We start from the raw sequence: 14322 nt of genomic DNA on the forward strand, positions 1-14322 counted from the left end.
ATTTGTAAGCCTTTCACATTTTTTTTATTGCGTTCATAACATGCATGAAAGTGGAGTATTAAAGCTGGTTTTGGAGGAGCAGAGGTGTATTCGTGTGTAGTGAGTACAGCCTGCCTGAAGCCAGGATGGAGTAACGACTGCACAGAAAAAATTCTGTGACTTTGAGGGATTTTCTTCTTCCTTTTTCTTGTAAGAAGCTCCTCTGCCCCACTGAATGTCTGCCTTCATTGGATGGTGTGTTTTGTCTGCCTGTGCTGCAGATGCAGAGATGTCCTCTGGTTGGCACCACTCCATCCTCTGTGCTCCAGCTGGTTGTGGACCTTCACAGCTGGCTCTGGGGTGGGGCATAAGAGTGCATCTGCAACAGATGATAGCGTGTGCTTCAGTAAGCATGTTACATGTCAGGGGTGTTGCAGAAAACATTGCCCACAGGGTTGGGGGATTTTTTGCAGTTCTGTATTTTTAAGTATGAAAGCTTAAACATGGTTCCTTTTAATGATAGCAGCCTCTTGACACTGTACTTCGTGTTTTCTCATGCCTTCTCCAGAAAAGCCTTCAAACTGTGCTTTTTCTTCCTTATACACCAAAGCTCACTCAGAAGGCTTGATACCCCCTGCGCACAGCACAGTGTGGATGTGGCAGGCAAGGGCAGAGAAGCACTGCCAGCAGGGTGCTTCTAGCATCCAGCAGCTCTGCGCTTCTGAAGCTGTTGGTTTTGACTTCCTCACCTCCTTTCCTTTGCTAATGAGTCAATTTGCTACACTCTATTGTTGCAAATCACCCAGACTCCAATAATCTATGTCAGTGCCTATTCTATAAGGTTAATCTTACGAGGCCAGATGGGTCTTTATAGCCAGTTTCCCTTCTTGATGAAAAGTCAGTTGTCCTTTTGCCCAAGGAAGTATTTGGCACAGTGACTGAGAATGCTGAGTTGTGGCAACAGAGCTGGGACTTAGTCAGGTGAGGAGCCTGAGCCAAAGCACCAGCCATTTTGTAGGCACAGCTGCTGTGGCATGCCCCAGAGCATGCACCTGCTTGTTGGTATGGGGTGCTGGAGGCGTTCTGCCCACAGTGGGGTGTCGTGTGCTGGTGCCATGAAGGTGGAAGGGAGGCAGTGCTTGCATCCTGCTTGGTTAACAGTCTTTGGAAATAAAACTGCTCTGTCCAGGAGACTTCTGATTTACCCATGTCTGGTACGATGGGTCTCAGTCCTCTCCTTGCTCACTTTGGGCGACTGTACTTCAGATGTAGGCTGCTTTTCAGAAGCCACTGCAAACCTTGTGATCTGGACTTCAGGAGAAAACCTGAGAGACCTCAACATCCTTCAAAAATGTGTGCTGGGCTCATTTGTATGTTGATAGAGCAGAAGGAAAGGCTTTTTCCTTCTCCCCACCCCTGCTGTTGGATAAGGACAGCGGGGATGTCACCACTGGGACCTCTGTGGATATGTCAGCTGTGAATCCTCTGCAAGACTGCCCATCCTGTCTGCCTCACAGGGCTTGCTGAAGTTTGTTGTCTGCTGCTTGAAGTACTTCACTTGTTTTCAGTGAATCTCCTACCAGTTTCATGCAGCACTCCTGATTTCAGTGTGTCAGGCAGTGCCATCCCGATATCATGCACCACTGTCAGCCCATCTCTCTTAGTAGTGGAGGACCCCAGCCTTTTTGGTCAGACCTCTGAGAGGGCTGCCCCTGGTCCATCTGACTGATATTTCTCCATATGTCTCTAACTGCTGTGTTCTTGTTGGGATGCAGAGACCAGACCTGACTGCAGGGCTCAGTTGTGGATGCACTGGTTTTTCATACAGCAGCAAACGATGCTCTTTGTATTGGTCATGCTGTTCCTGATTTTTTTTTTTCCTTTTTTTTTTTTTATTCTTCATCCTGAGTTGATCATTGGAAAACTGTCAGCAGTGACTGAGATACCTTTTTTGAGTTACAAATTGCTGCTTTGAATTGTACGCTTGAAGCTCTTTCATAAAGAGATGTGGGTGATGCTCACACTGTACAGAAGCAGTTTCCAGTTTTTAGTCTTTTATAAAGAAAAGGGGAGGAGGTGTGTCTTTAAATTAGGAGAGATGATGCTGTTTTGCACTTCCTTCTGTCTGTGGCTTCTTTTGGGAAGGCTCACTCTGATTAGGGTCTTTTTAATGCTTCTGTGTTGTGTATTGAGAAAGGGGAAGCAACCACCTGCCTGGCTGGGTAAGCATGCTTGGTATAGCAGGATCTGCATGTTTGTGTGCTCTGGAAGGAAGTTGGCAGTATGTGTTATTTCACTATTAAGAAAAATCTTGAATTTCGCTGCCACAAACTTGAGATATAGGGCTTGTGAAGATGTTTTTTTCCTGTGCTAGGAGAATATACCCTGACATCAGGAATCATCAGGGAAGAATTGGCTATGTTATTTGAATTCCCTCACAATTCCTTTCTAGAAATTGAGTCTCTGGTTCTCCTCTTTGAGATGACAGCTTCTCCAGAGGTGTGCGTGCTTGTGTTGAGTTTACACCTTTTCCTTGTGTGACCTCTCACTCCCTGTGCTGGTGCCTGCTGTGGGAAGTGTGCATTGCCCTCCTGGCAAGTGGGAGGCACGGAGCTGAAGGGGCTCACGGCTGCGCTTGGCTCTCGATTCCTGTCTGTTCATTGTTAAATATTTACAGTGAGAAGTACCAGATGCTTCTGTAGAAGGGTTTTTGTCAGCTTCCAAGTCCCCAGTTGCAGCTGCAGAAGAGGCTGACGGCCATTAAAGGGATTGCATCTGTGCACAGCCTTGGGCTTGGCTGCGACACAATGACCTCTCCCTACTGTGCTGCAGGCTCCGCTGGTTGTGCTGTCTCATCGGCTGCAGCGGGATGCAGGCAGAGAAAACCCCTCTGCCAGTGACAAGAGATTAATGATGTCTGGTCCTCAGGCTGTTTCTTTTGAAGCTCTTCCACTGAGGTGGGAGGGGGGAGCAGATGATGCTCGTGCAGGACTGGGCTTTTGTCACCACACACCTTTTTTCTGGGGCCCTCTCTGTGGTGACAACACATGCATGACGTCTGCACAGCTGCTTCTGCTCCCTTTCTGTTCTCAGTACAGTCCCGTCTGCTTCCTTGGCTGAGCTACACTACAGGAAGAGGAGCAGGGCTGATCCCAGCCCTGGGCCTGCCATCACCAGATCTGAGCGTCACCTCCCTCCTGTTATCCAGGACTGAATTTGGCAGTGGAGCCCCACTCTCTACTGCCAGCCCTGGGTGAGACACCAGCAACTGGTGCCTTTCTGCTGAGTGCCACCCCTGTACTAGTCACACCAGTGAAGTTCCCAGCATACCTGCTGCTTCCAAGATAAAGTCCAGGGCCTTGGGCTGGGTCCTGTTTGTTGCTTTTGGTGCTTATCAGCTTTTGTTGCTGGCAAGGTGACCTGCAACACCAAGGATGAGGAGGGAAGGAAGGTTTCCCCAGCCTGTGCTGTGCTCCAGGACATCCCATGGGATGACCAGTGCATGTGCACACACACCATGCGTCACTTGTGTGCTGAGTGTCCTGGTCTCAACCCTGTAGCTTGGTTCAATGCTGAGCTTCCTGTGCACATCAGAGATCTGCTCCTCAAAGGGGCCGGGCACAGGAAGGGGCAGTCCCACTAGGTCATCGTTTTTCAAACTAAATATAGTTGCCTGTGCTTTCATAAGGCTGGGATTTTTGCATCACGTGACTGTCTTATCCCTCCTGGACGACAGTCAGTCAGTGTAGGGGATCGTGTGTCTCAATGGGTAATAATTAACTGTTAACTGGCTTTTCATTAGAGCCAGGCAGAACAGGCAGAGCGGTCTGCAGAGGTAAGCAGGAGTGAAGGAAACTGCTGCAGGTCTGTCCTGGAGGGTGGAGGCCAGTCCTGGTAGGAGTGTAGGACACCTCCTTTAATTTGCAAGTCAGTAGCCCCCAAAGGTGAGTGAGTTGGTTTTTCTTCTGCGTTTCTACAAGGAGCTGTGAGTCCTGTTTTGTCCTGTGCGTCTGTCCTTGCCGTCCTGTACTTCCTGATCGTGTTGCTCCTCCCTTTGCCTTGCTGCTGATTTTCAGGTCATGAACTATCAGCTGGTCTTGGAGCCAGCTTGGAGGAGAGCCTGACCCTCAGACTCCATGACTTGGCTCATCTGCCTACTGGAATTCTCTCCAGGCCCTTGCAGTTTTGCTTTAGTACTGAGCATGGACTGCCCAGGCTGCAAGCAGAAGTTATTTTCCCCTGGTGTTCTCTCTCTGGCATGGAGGTGTCCTTGCTTTGCCTCGTTGCCCTGAGCAGCAGCTGAAGCAACTTGCACCTTTTCTCAGGGCTCAGTATCTGCAACCACAGCTTGTTCCTGATCGACATCCACAGGTTTGGGACCGCCGTGCCTTCTTGATGCCTGGGAGCTGTGAGCATGCTAGCTTTTCTAGCCCTCTCTGTTAACTCTTTAATCTGCCAGAGAGTGTTTGCAGATGTTTTTGGCGGCATTAGAGTGGTTGGCATTGCTCTCCTGAGTGATGACAGGGGAATTGCTGGCTCAGTCTGGCTATGCTGGCCAGAGATTTGTGTGCACCGCGAAAGCTGGGCTAAGGCTGAAGTGATGCTGCAGTGTGGGCACAGCTGTCCTTCCCTGGTGACTGTGAGGTGGCCTGGGACTGCTGGGGACAGAGCCAGCCCAGCTTCCTGGCTGTGACAGTGCTCGGGTCTTCTCAACTGTGCACGCTTAACCACATCCCCACTGAGGTGGCTCCTGTGGTCTAGGAGCCATCAACTGTCCCAGCAAAAACTTTTGCTTTAGATTCTATGGGAGAAGTTGGTTTTCCTTCCAGAACGGGGGGAGTTCTTGTCATCCCCTTCTGTGTGAGCCTGATGTCCCACACACTGTGAGTGCGTGTGAGTGCGTGTGTGTGTGTGTATCATCTGTGTTGAAAGTTTTCTAGAAATTATCTTCAGGGGAGGATGTTGCTTGAAAAGTAGGAGGAAAGATGTCACTTGCCCTTCAGATAGTTCATTTGCTACCTCTAATTGTCATCTATGCCAGGAAGTCTCTGTGGTGCCCTCACTGATGCTGTTAATGCTATAAATGCTTGTTGGTGTTTCTTTACCTGCTTTTTCCTCATGGTAGCTTGGCTGCAAGTTGAAGGATTTTGTCTCGAGCTGGAAGGCGGCTGAGCTGGGAACACAACCCAGGTGTTTGCACTGCTTGCTCAAGGCCCCGGCTCCATCACACTGCCTACAGCTGCCTGTACCCTCAGTGTCTTGCCTTTTCCCAGGGCAAACTCCTGTTCTCCCATCCCAGATCTTGCTTTAGGACACCCAGGCGGGAGGAGTGTTTCCATGCTCTTTGCAGAGCTGTCAGATGCCCTTTTTGAAGTTATTTTTAGCAAGTGATCTTTGCAGGCATCGCAGAGCTTAGATTGCATAGAAGTGTAGGCAGCTCCTTGCTTCCTTTGCTGTTAGAGTAGGGCTTGTAAGGTCGAGCTGTCTGCTGAGGAGTTGCAGAAAATTCCTTGGAAGGCTTTGAGCCATGGAGCCTGTAGTTTGTCTTGCATGCTGAATGAACTGCCCACATGCTGTGTCGGATCCTGCTCTGCTCTGCAGCTGAAGATCTTTTGCTTGCTCCTCTGGTTGCCCGTTCTACAACAGTTTTTCTCATGCCTGCAAGAAAATTCTAGCATTGCAGAGGTGTCAAAAGTATTCCTCTGTGGTCAGGGCCAGGTGCTGTGCTGCCAGCTGGAATTTGGGAGACTGTGTGCTCCAGGCAGCAGGGCCTGGGCAGCTGGCTCAGGTTGTTCCTGCAGTCCCAGGAGCTGGAGATGTCAGCTGGTTAGTGCCACGAGTGTATTCTGGTGTCACCTCTTCCAAAACACTGAAGAATCCTCAGGTAGGCACATATCTCCAGCTCACCCAAATCACTACCTTGCCCCTACCACTGGGTGGATCAGCTTGCCTTGGAAAAAGGGCTTGCTTGGGACCTAGTTGAAGTCTTTTTTGAGTTCATGCTTTATGTTTCCATGCTGTCGTGGTGGGAACACACTGTAGTAAGCCTGTGTACAGCTGTTTCTGCTTGGCTTCCCAGCTCTTCTCTGGAATCATAAGCCAGTTCTTGTGATCACAGCTGTGGTGGAGCCTATACAGATTGGCCCTGGTTTGTTGCCCTGTTGAAACTGCTCTGCAGGTCAGTGCTGTGCTCATAGGTCTGTCCTGTGTGTCCTATGTATTGCACCCCAAAGGGATTCTCCCCGTGCTCTGAAAACTAAAGGAGGAAACTACCTCTGGGGGAAGCTGCTGGTACTCCTGCTGACTTTCTGTGTCTTGAAAATGAGTCTTTATACAAAAATAGTGTGATCAAGTAGTCGTCTCTTGGTTTCTCAGGAGGATAAAGCAGTGTCTTCTCCTCCCAGTGTTAGCAGTCTAGGAGTTTCTTCTCTCCTTTGCAAGTTGCTCAGACACATTTAGTGCTCAGCTCCCCTTGCTCAAACTGCTCTCTTCAGCTGCTCACCTGAAGACCTCTGAGCAGCACTGCCAGAGCTGCTGTCTCATAAGGAAAGGGATGGGCTGCAGTACCTGGCTGGTATGCACAGCAGCATCCTGCATAACATGGGGAGGAGGGAGAACAGTCTGGAGACTCATCCCTGCAAAATAGTTACATGGATCCTGTTAGACCATGAGGCATGTGGGCTGATCATCCGGTGCTCTGGGGAATCTGTGGCTTCCAGCTTGTCTCCTGCCCCAGCAGGATTTGCAGCACAGAGCCTCTGTCTCTCCAGCACAAAGTCCAAGCCCTTGGCTGAAAAACCACCTTCATCAGCAGTTTTGCCTAGATGCCAGGCTGTGGACTAGCAGGGCTCAGGAGCAGAACTGCTTCCTTCTGTTGACTTGGATCCCAGGCAAAGGAGGGATGTGTGCTGTTTTAGGGCTGGAGCACATGCAGAGCCCTGAAGGACTCCAAATTCCTGCTGGGAGTTGCAAGCATTGGCTGTCCTTCCAGAGGCTGTCCCAACTGTAGTGTCCATGCTGCACCTGAGTGGTGTGCCAGCAGCAGGCACTGCAGCTTTCTTGCTAGAGAAGCAGATATTTCTTCTGCATAATCCCTTGTCCCGCCCCAGCCCTGCAGATTTTTTTCAGCCTCTCATCTGTGTTCTCTAAAAATCCATTACAATCAGCAGGGAGCTGATTTTGCTGGTGTAGGGTTTGATTTCCCCAGATAAGGCAGTAAATATGTCTCTGGCCATGCACAACAGTCCCTCACTGGGGAGCACATGTGGCTGCAGAGCTGCTGTTGTGCTGCTCCCTGCTCATTGTGCAGTGGCTGTTGTGCTTCCACATACGAGGTCTTTGCTCAACTGGTTGCCCCCTTCTTGACCTAATGCCTGCAGAAAGGACTGCTTACTGTAGCAGCTGTGGTCTGAAAGGAAAAGACAAGCGTTCTCACAGCCCTACCAGTTACAGTGTTCATCAGGTGCTACAGACAGTGTTAAAAAACAGAAAACTCTTTGGCCTTGGGAGGACTTTGGCAGCAATACCATTAAGACCCCAGTGCTCCTGTTGAAGTCATACTGCTGGGATGAGAATGAGCAGAAAGAAGGCAGAAGGCTGCAGGTAGTGTTTGGGATCAAAACTTTCAATTCCTGGCAGTGTTAGTATCTGCTCTCAGATCTCAGGCAAACCACTGCTTCCTTCGCTGGCCTCTGTCCCCTTACCAGTCTTGCACAGCTAACAGACTGGCTGCCCCTGCTGCTGTCCTGGGCATTCCATAGCACACGGGAGCCTGGTTTGGGTTTTCAAGCAGTACTGATGCAACTGAATGTTTTTTACTGCCACCAAATAAGTGCAAAATGAGATTTGTGAAACAGAACAATCTCTTGGTAGTATTTACATCAAAAAGCTAAAGCCTGCAGACTCTGCATGGCCTGTGGAGTGGTGAGGGAGGGTGGTTTGCTTTGTTCCCTTGGGTGCTCAGTTAGTTTTCAGCAAAGCCAGTGTTTATACTCAGTCCCCCTGCTCTGCCCAGCTCAGCAAGAAGCTGCTGTGCTGCCACCTCCATGGGACTGGGGTGCCCCCAGCCTGGCCTTCAGGGCAGTCTGTTGGTGCCTGCAGGACACATGGCAGGGCTGCTACATCACTCCTCATTCTCCCTCAGTATCTTTGATACCCTGCCACCTGTGCTCCTTGGCACCATTGCTGTGCTGCATGGGGACAGAGCACGGCCCTGCAGGGATGCTCCACTCACGCTTTACATGTCCCCAAGAACCAAAATGGAAAGGCCTTTTGGAAAAAAAACAAAAAAAAACAACAACAAAAAAAAAAACCAACAACAAGAACAACAAGAAAAGTTACCGTAGTTTTCTTATTTTGTTTTTGTTTGTTTTTTTTTTCCTCTTATAACACCCAGAGAGTGTTGTGACTTCTGTGATAGATAGCTGTCAGCAGCTCTTCGTTGCTCAGCGATCCAGCAGGGCGGTAGCTAGTATCCCTCATTAGCACTCCTTGTCCTGGGTGCCTGCACATGGGTGAGATGCACCCCGCTGTTCCCCATTCATCAAACTGATACTGTAGTGGAGAGCAGCAGAGTTTTGTCTCAGTGTTGTTTGACAGGGGGCCTTTTCTGCTGAGTGCTGCAAGCTGTGGTGTTGTCCTTGTGTGAAGGTTTCCATTTGAAACCTGACCACAAGGGTTAGCTTCAATGTGCTCTGGGTGCGTTGGATTTTTTGTTTGCTAGAGTCTCTGCAAGGGAACATGGAGAGCAATTTTTAATGTGATGTAAAGGAGCGTCACTGTAGCAAATGTGTTGGATTGGAGGTGAGGTCCAGGGTTAGGTTGACTCACCCTGGAGGAGGCCGAGCACATGTGGCTCTGCAGATGGTGTGTCTGTCTGCTTGCACTCTCCCACCCCCTTGTTCTCCTGCCTTCATTTGGGCAGCCCTCATCTCCATCAAAGCTCTCGATGGGTCGCAGCTCTCCACACTGGCAGGAGCAGCCGCAGCCTTTGCTGTGTGCTGGGCTGGCTGTGTGCCCAGGATCGATCTCCCGCCAGGCTGCAGTGCCTGTGCTGCTGCAGTGCTCTACCGGGTGTGTTTTGTCTTCCCTTGCGCTCTGCAAATGCTAATTAGTCTTCTCAGCACCTTGGCTAGATAAGGCATCCCTGTTCCTATCTTGCCAATAAGGAAACTAGCAGAACTTGTTTTAAATCATCTACTCCTTCATCCGTAAAGATGACAGAAGCTGCAGCACCCAATCCTCTGCTGGCACCCCTGCACTGCCCTCCTGTTTCCTGGGGAGGTGCAGAGAGCCTACCTTTATTTACCCTCTCCCAAAAGTGCACAAAATCCTCTGATGCTTGGAGAGCAGCTGTAGAAAACAGCAGGATGCCATCATCGTCACCTCTGGGCTGCAGCAAGGTGGGAGCAGGCAAACGGCTGGGGCCTGTGCGCTGGGACCAGGAGCCCTGCTCTGCTCCAGCCAAGTGATCTGTGCGCAGCCAGGCTGCCAAGTGAGCTCAGTTATGATTTTTTTCAGTAGTGCCAGGTATGTTGGTGCTGTCAGAGCAGGCTGGTGCTCCCTACCTGTGTAAACCGGGCTGGCGGCAGGCTTATGCTGTAGCACTTTGTACATTTGGAAGCTATATTTAGTTGGTGACACCTGTGGGTGTTGAGTGGAAGATTTTTAGGGACTGTTTTGAAAGCGTTCTTTCTTCCTACGCTGTTTTAAGGAAGGGAAGTTTAAAAGCCTTGTGGCAAGCTTTGTGCTGTGGAGCCAGGATTCTCAATGAGATGCACGTGGAATGAATGAGACACATGTGGGATTGCCACTGTTTGGTGGTTGAAGCAGTGCAGGCAGGCTGAGAAACTCCTGGTAGAAAAGGGGAAAGGTTTGGGGGCATGGCGGAGAGCTTGGGCTGTCCCTGGGGTGAAATCCCCCTGTGGGAGCCTTATGAAAGGGAGCTGGGGTGGGGGAGTGCAGATGGCTCCATTCTGCCATGTCTGGCTCTGCTTTATTGACACTTCAAAGTCTCCAGCTCTGAGCAAGGCTGGGCCAGCAGGATGAATCATAAGTTTTGAGGCAAGGAAGGATACCGGTTTTGATCATCTAGGCAAAGTCAACCTGTCTTCTGCAGCAGATCAAAGCCAACTTTGAATGGAGTTAAGTAGGCTATTCATGGTGTTTCCCGGGGTGTCCCCAGATAGGCCCTGCAATTCCTTGGGCCTCTTCTCTTCACTTTCCTCCCTACCCCAGTGAGGAAGGTTTTGTTTCCAACAAATTTAGTGGAGTTGATGCTGGAGGGGCTGCCTCAGTGGTGAGCCCAGCGTGGCTGTTTGGCAGTGCACAGCAGTGGGCTCTGCTGTAGTGCAGAGCCTACAGCAGCCAGCATGCCCTGCAAGACAGGTGTTAAGACCTGCACCAAAGTCCTGCAAGGCTGCAGAGGTTGAAACTTGTTCCAACTTCCTTGGGACTGGTGCAGCAGCTTGACCCCACGTTGCTGTTCTGGCAGGGTCAGTTTTGACAGCTCTTTTTCCAGGCAGGGCTCAGGGTATTGAACCTTAAATTACCCCAGAGGCACTCAGTTATTTAAATACTCTTGGCTGCAGTGGGGTTTAAGCCCTTCCTAGATCTGACTCCGTCTCTGTGTGTTCCTTCTTGTGAACTTGCTGCCCCGTGCTGGGATGCACCAGAGATCAAAGCAAGGCACGACATGAGCGGTGTCCATGTGCTGTGGGCTGGGCCACGTGGGTACACGTCCACAGCCCTCTGCTGTGTGGAGCCAGCTGTGTCGGCATGGAGAGCTGCCTCGCCTCTTCAAGGGCATGTTTGTTTTGCTGTGAGTAACAGCAGATTGAGTTCTGTATGGTGCCTCATGGAACAAGCTGAACTCTTTACCACCCTTCCTCCTTGACTGGCAAGGCCAAGAGGGGAGGGCTGAGCTAGGTGCGGGAGTGCCTTCCTGCAGAGGGGCAGAGTTCAGGACCCATCTTCTCGGAGCATCAGTCACCTGTATTAATCTGGAGTGGCAGGTTTAATTATGTGGCTTCACCCCGTATCTGCACACAGTGCTGCAGTAGAGCTCTGTGTTCAGTGCACCTCCACGTAATCTTGGTAGGCCTCTGTGAAACTCTGGTCCAAAGCTGGCTCTCTTCTGTTCAGCTTTCCCTTGTAGCCTTGCTGTGCTGAATAGGGAGGTGGCTTGCTTTCTGCTTCCATGACTGTCAGCTGTGTTTAAGAGTTTTATTCTCCTCCTTTTACAGAAAACACAACTCCTGCTAAAGTGGTGAGGGCTGCCAACCCGAGACAGCGCAAGGGAAGCAAGGTAAGTCTGTGCCTGCTGTGCCCCTCACTGGCTTCTAGCTTCTAATTCAGATGTCAGTGCTGTGTGAGTGCCTTGAGGGTCTGGTGAGGAGACAGCTTCCTTTGCAAATGTGGTGGTGGAGGCATTGATGTAGTGAACTGGCTGTCAGCACAGAGCGTGCAGGAGAATGTCCTCGTTTTTCTTTTAAGCATTTTGACATTTTCATGCTCTGGGGACTGGTTCCTGCCCAGTTGGGCTGGGGGAGACCTGGTTCACCTCCCTGCCTGAAGGGATCGTTCACAACATAGTGCTGGATGTCGAAAGCTTGTATCTGCAAGTTTTTTTTCTTCCCTCTCCAGCCTGTTCTTTACTGGTACACAGAGAGCAAGGGTAATTGACTTCAAACAAAGCAACTTCTCGGGAAGAACCAGGGCAATCTGTTCCAGGGAGTCAACCTGTGATGGAGAGACAGTTATTTCTGAGGATGTTGGGTGCAGCTGAAGCACGGCTAGGGATGTGGTTGTTGGTGTTGTCCCAGCAGCCACTGAATATGCATTTGAAACTTGATGTGACTTCCTTGTCCCGTCTCAAGGAAGCAGGGCTTTGGTTGTGAAAGGTGCTTCTGTCTGTGAAACAGGCATGGCTGTACACTGCAAGTGGCTTTCCCAGGAAACTTGCCTCCAAGGGAGAGAAACATGGCACCTGAACCCAGAGTCCTGATCATATGGGCAACTTGGCTACAAATTAACTTAGGAATAATAGTCCCCTCAAGGACAAGGAGGAGTGTCTGTGCCCAGATCATTGTAAATTCAGTGACGAGCCATGATTCATTGTATGCCAAGGCAGCTGATTTTTGGGTTCTTTCCTTGTCTTCTCTGAAAGCTGGAGGAGGTGATAATGATTATATTGGCCAGGTCACTTCTTGAGTGGAAGAGACTGGTGATCCTCCCATGTGACAGTGGGATTTCTGAAATAGAGCTAGTATCACCACCAGATAACTGCTTATTATACTTTTTTTCCTCTTCACCAATTGCTACATGGTCCTTTTGCTTTGTGGTTTTCAACACTGGCAGTTGGTCCCATAAATGAAACTAAACCTGGATGTAATGTACCAGTAGGTCAAGGCAGCTTCTTTGATAGTATGTGATTGCTTTAGGTGAATTAAGTGTGCAGAAAGTTGCATTCTTTACCTGTCCAAGGGATGAGGACTATGTGAGTTACCTCAGGCAGCTTTGTGCCATACACTCTGCTAAGTGGGAGCTGGGAGCTTACAGGGCTGTTGGCAGCTTCGTAACAATCTCTGACAGATGTAAATTTACCTGCAGTTATTGAGGATTAAGTCAGGGGTCCTACTAGAGTGGGGAGAAAAGGCTCTAGTGGTGCTGTGGGTGTCATGCCCAAGCCTCTTGGGAACAGCTGTGTGGTGTACCAGTGGATAATGGCAGTGACATTGTAGCTGGGAGGGCTTCTAACTGGTGCTCTAGAAAATGGCATTCATAGTTAGCACACTAATGGGACTTTTCTCTTTTGTATACAAGGTTGGTGACTTCGGTGATGCTACAAATTGGCCAACACCTGGAGAAATAGCTCACAAGAGTGTCCAGGTGAGAAGACAAAATCCTCAGACACTGCATCTGGCTGAGCTGCAGTAATTTGCTTCCATTGTAGTGTGCCCAGAGAGGCTGTGTGTTTGGCAGACAATTGCATTCTTTGTTTCTCCCAGGTAACAGCTTCAGGGGCTAGTTTGGATGAGCAGGCCCTTGCAGACCTCCCTGTTCCTCTGTGTCACTGGAAGCTCTGGCTGAGCCAGGCCATTTGGGGGTGCTGAGTGCCAGCATGAGGGCAGCCAAGAATAGCATGCTGGGTGCAGGGGTTTGCCTTTTAGGGCTGCCCTGCATGTTGGGCTCCCTCCCTGCATGCTATTCTGGGAGCCTGGAGGCTAGTCTAAAGCCCTGGGCTTGGTGGAGCAGGTATAGCAGCTCCCAGATCTGCTGTCTTCAGGGCTGCTCAGTGCATTAAAAGGAACCTGAGCAACTGCCAAGACTTTCTCTAGGGAAGCTGAAAACATGTGCAAGAAAAGACACAGGGGAATGGCCTTTCTTTTCTGCTCCAGACATGGGTGGTGTTGAAACCTTTCTGTTCTGGGATGCTGCTTCACCAACTCCTGGCTGACTGTCAGGTCACTAGGGTCACTGTCCCTCTTGCTCCTGTGGCAGTTGGTCCCTTATAGAACCCTGCCACACACCTACCTGTCCAGGAGCATCAGGACTCTTGGCAGTCCCTCTCGTCTTGTAATGTCTGTGCCTGGGACTTGTGTCTTAGCTGGAGCACTTCCCAGCATCTGTGGAGCTCCTTACCCTGGTCAAACACAAGTCTGTCCCCAGGAATCAGACAGCTCTGGGCAGCGTGAAGCAGGGATGCCTCCAGCATAGGGCCAGGTCCTCTTTTTCCTGCTCCCACTAGTATTGCTGGGCTCTGCCTCCAACTCTTTAGTTTCTCATGACCCTCACATCTTTCCTGCACTAACGTGTCTCCAGCAGCCACACAAAGCACCATCCCTCCGGAAACTGCCTATCAAGAAAGACATGAAAGAACAGGAGAAAGGGGATGGAAGTGATGGCAAAGAGAGCCTGAAAACCAAATCAGATGAGTCTGGTGAGGAGAAGAACGGTGACGATGACAACCAGAAGTCAGCCCAGAAGAAGAAAGGTAAGGCAGGACATGGCAGACTCCTGGCAGGGACAGTCCCCCCGGCTCAGCCTGTCTTCCTTTCTGTGACCCAAAGCTGGGTGGAAGTGTCCAAAACTGTGGGACCAGCTGCAGTCTCAGCATGCTGACAGCTGCAGTGAAAAGGTATTTGCAAGCTTCAACAGAGCAAAGTCTCATTTTGGTAACTGGAGAGGCTCAGGCAGATGCTGAGCGCTTGGATAGCCACTTGGGGAATTTGTAAGGGCCTGGTCTGGAGTGGCCTTGCTCTGTTCAGCAGCATCTTGCAATATGTAGGAAAGCATGTGAAGCAGGGCCTAGGTGTGGGCACCTGTGTGTCTGTCCAGGGAATC

At 50.3% G+C, this 14322-nt stretch overlaps 1 protein-coding gene across 6 annotated transcripts in view; it reads left to right on the forward strand.

Annotated features, from left to right (window-relative positions):
• LARP1 (La ribonucleoprotein 1, translational regulator) overlaps positions 1–14322 on the forward strand; it is a 43774-nt gene that overhangs the window by 15586 nt on the left and 13866 nt on the right. For 4 of the 6 annotated variants that reach the window (XR_006180912.1, XR_006180913.1, XM_042881415.1 and 1 more), the window contains exons 3-5: positions 11223–11284; positions 12802–12867; positions 13801–13972. Coding sequence is in view for 4 of the 6 variants with exons in the window: in XM_042881415.1 (XP_042737349.1) it covers positions 13849–13972 (124 nt within the window). In the remaining 2 variants the exon portion in view is untranslated. Of the gene's footprint in view, positions 1–3900; positions 3924–11222; positions 11285–12801; positions 12868–13800; positions 13973–14322 lie in introns of those variants that run through there. The other 2 variants (XM_042881418.1, XM_042881416.1) reach the window with 2 other exon arrangements.

The sequence above is a fragment of the Lagopus leucura genome, unplaced genomic scaffold (genome assembly GCF_019238085.1).
Source record: "Lagopus leucura isolate 7727_CA_CO unplaced genomic scaffold, USGS_WTPT01 Super-Scaffold_100030, whole genome shotgun sequence".
Lineage (NCBI taxonomy): Eukaryota > Metazoa > Chordata > Aves > Galliformes > Phasianidae > Lagopus > Lagopus leucura.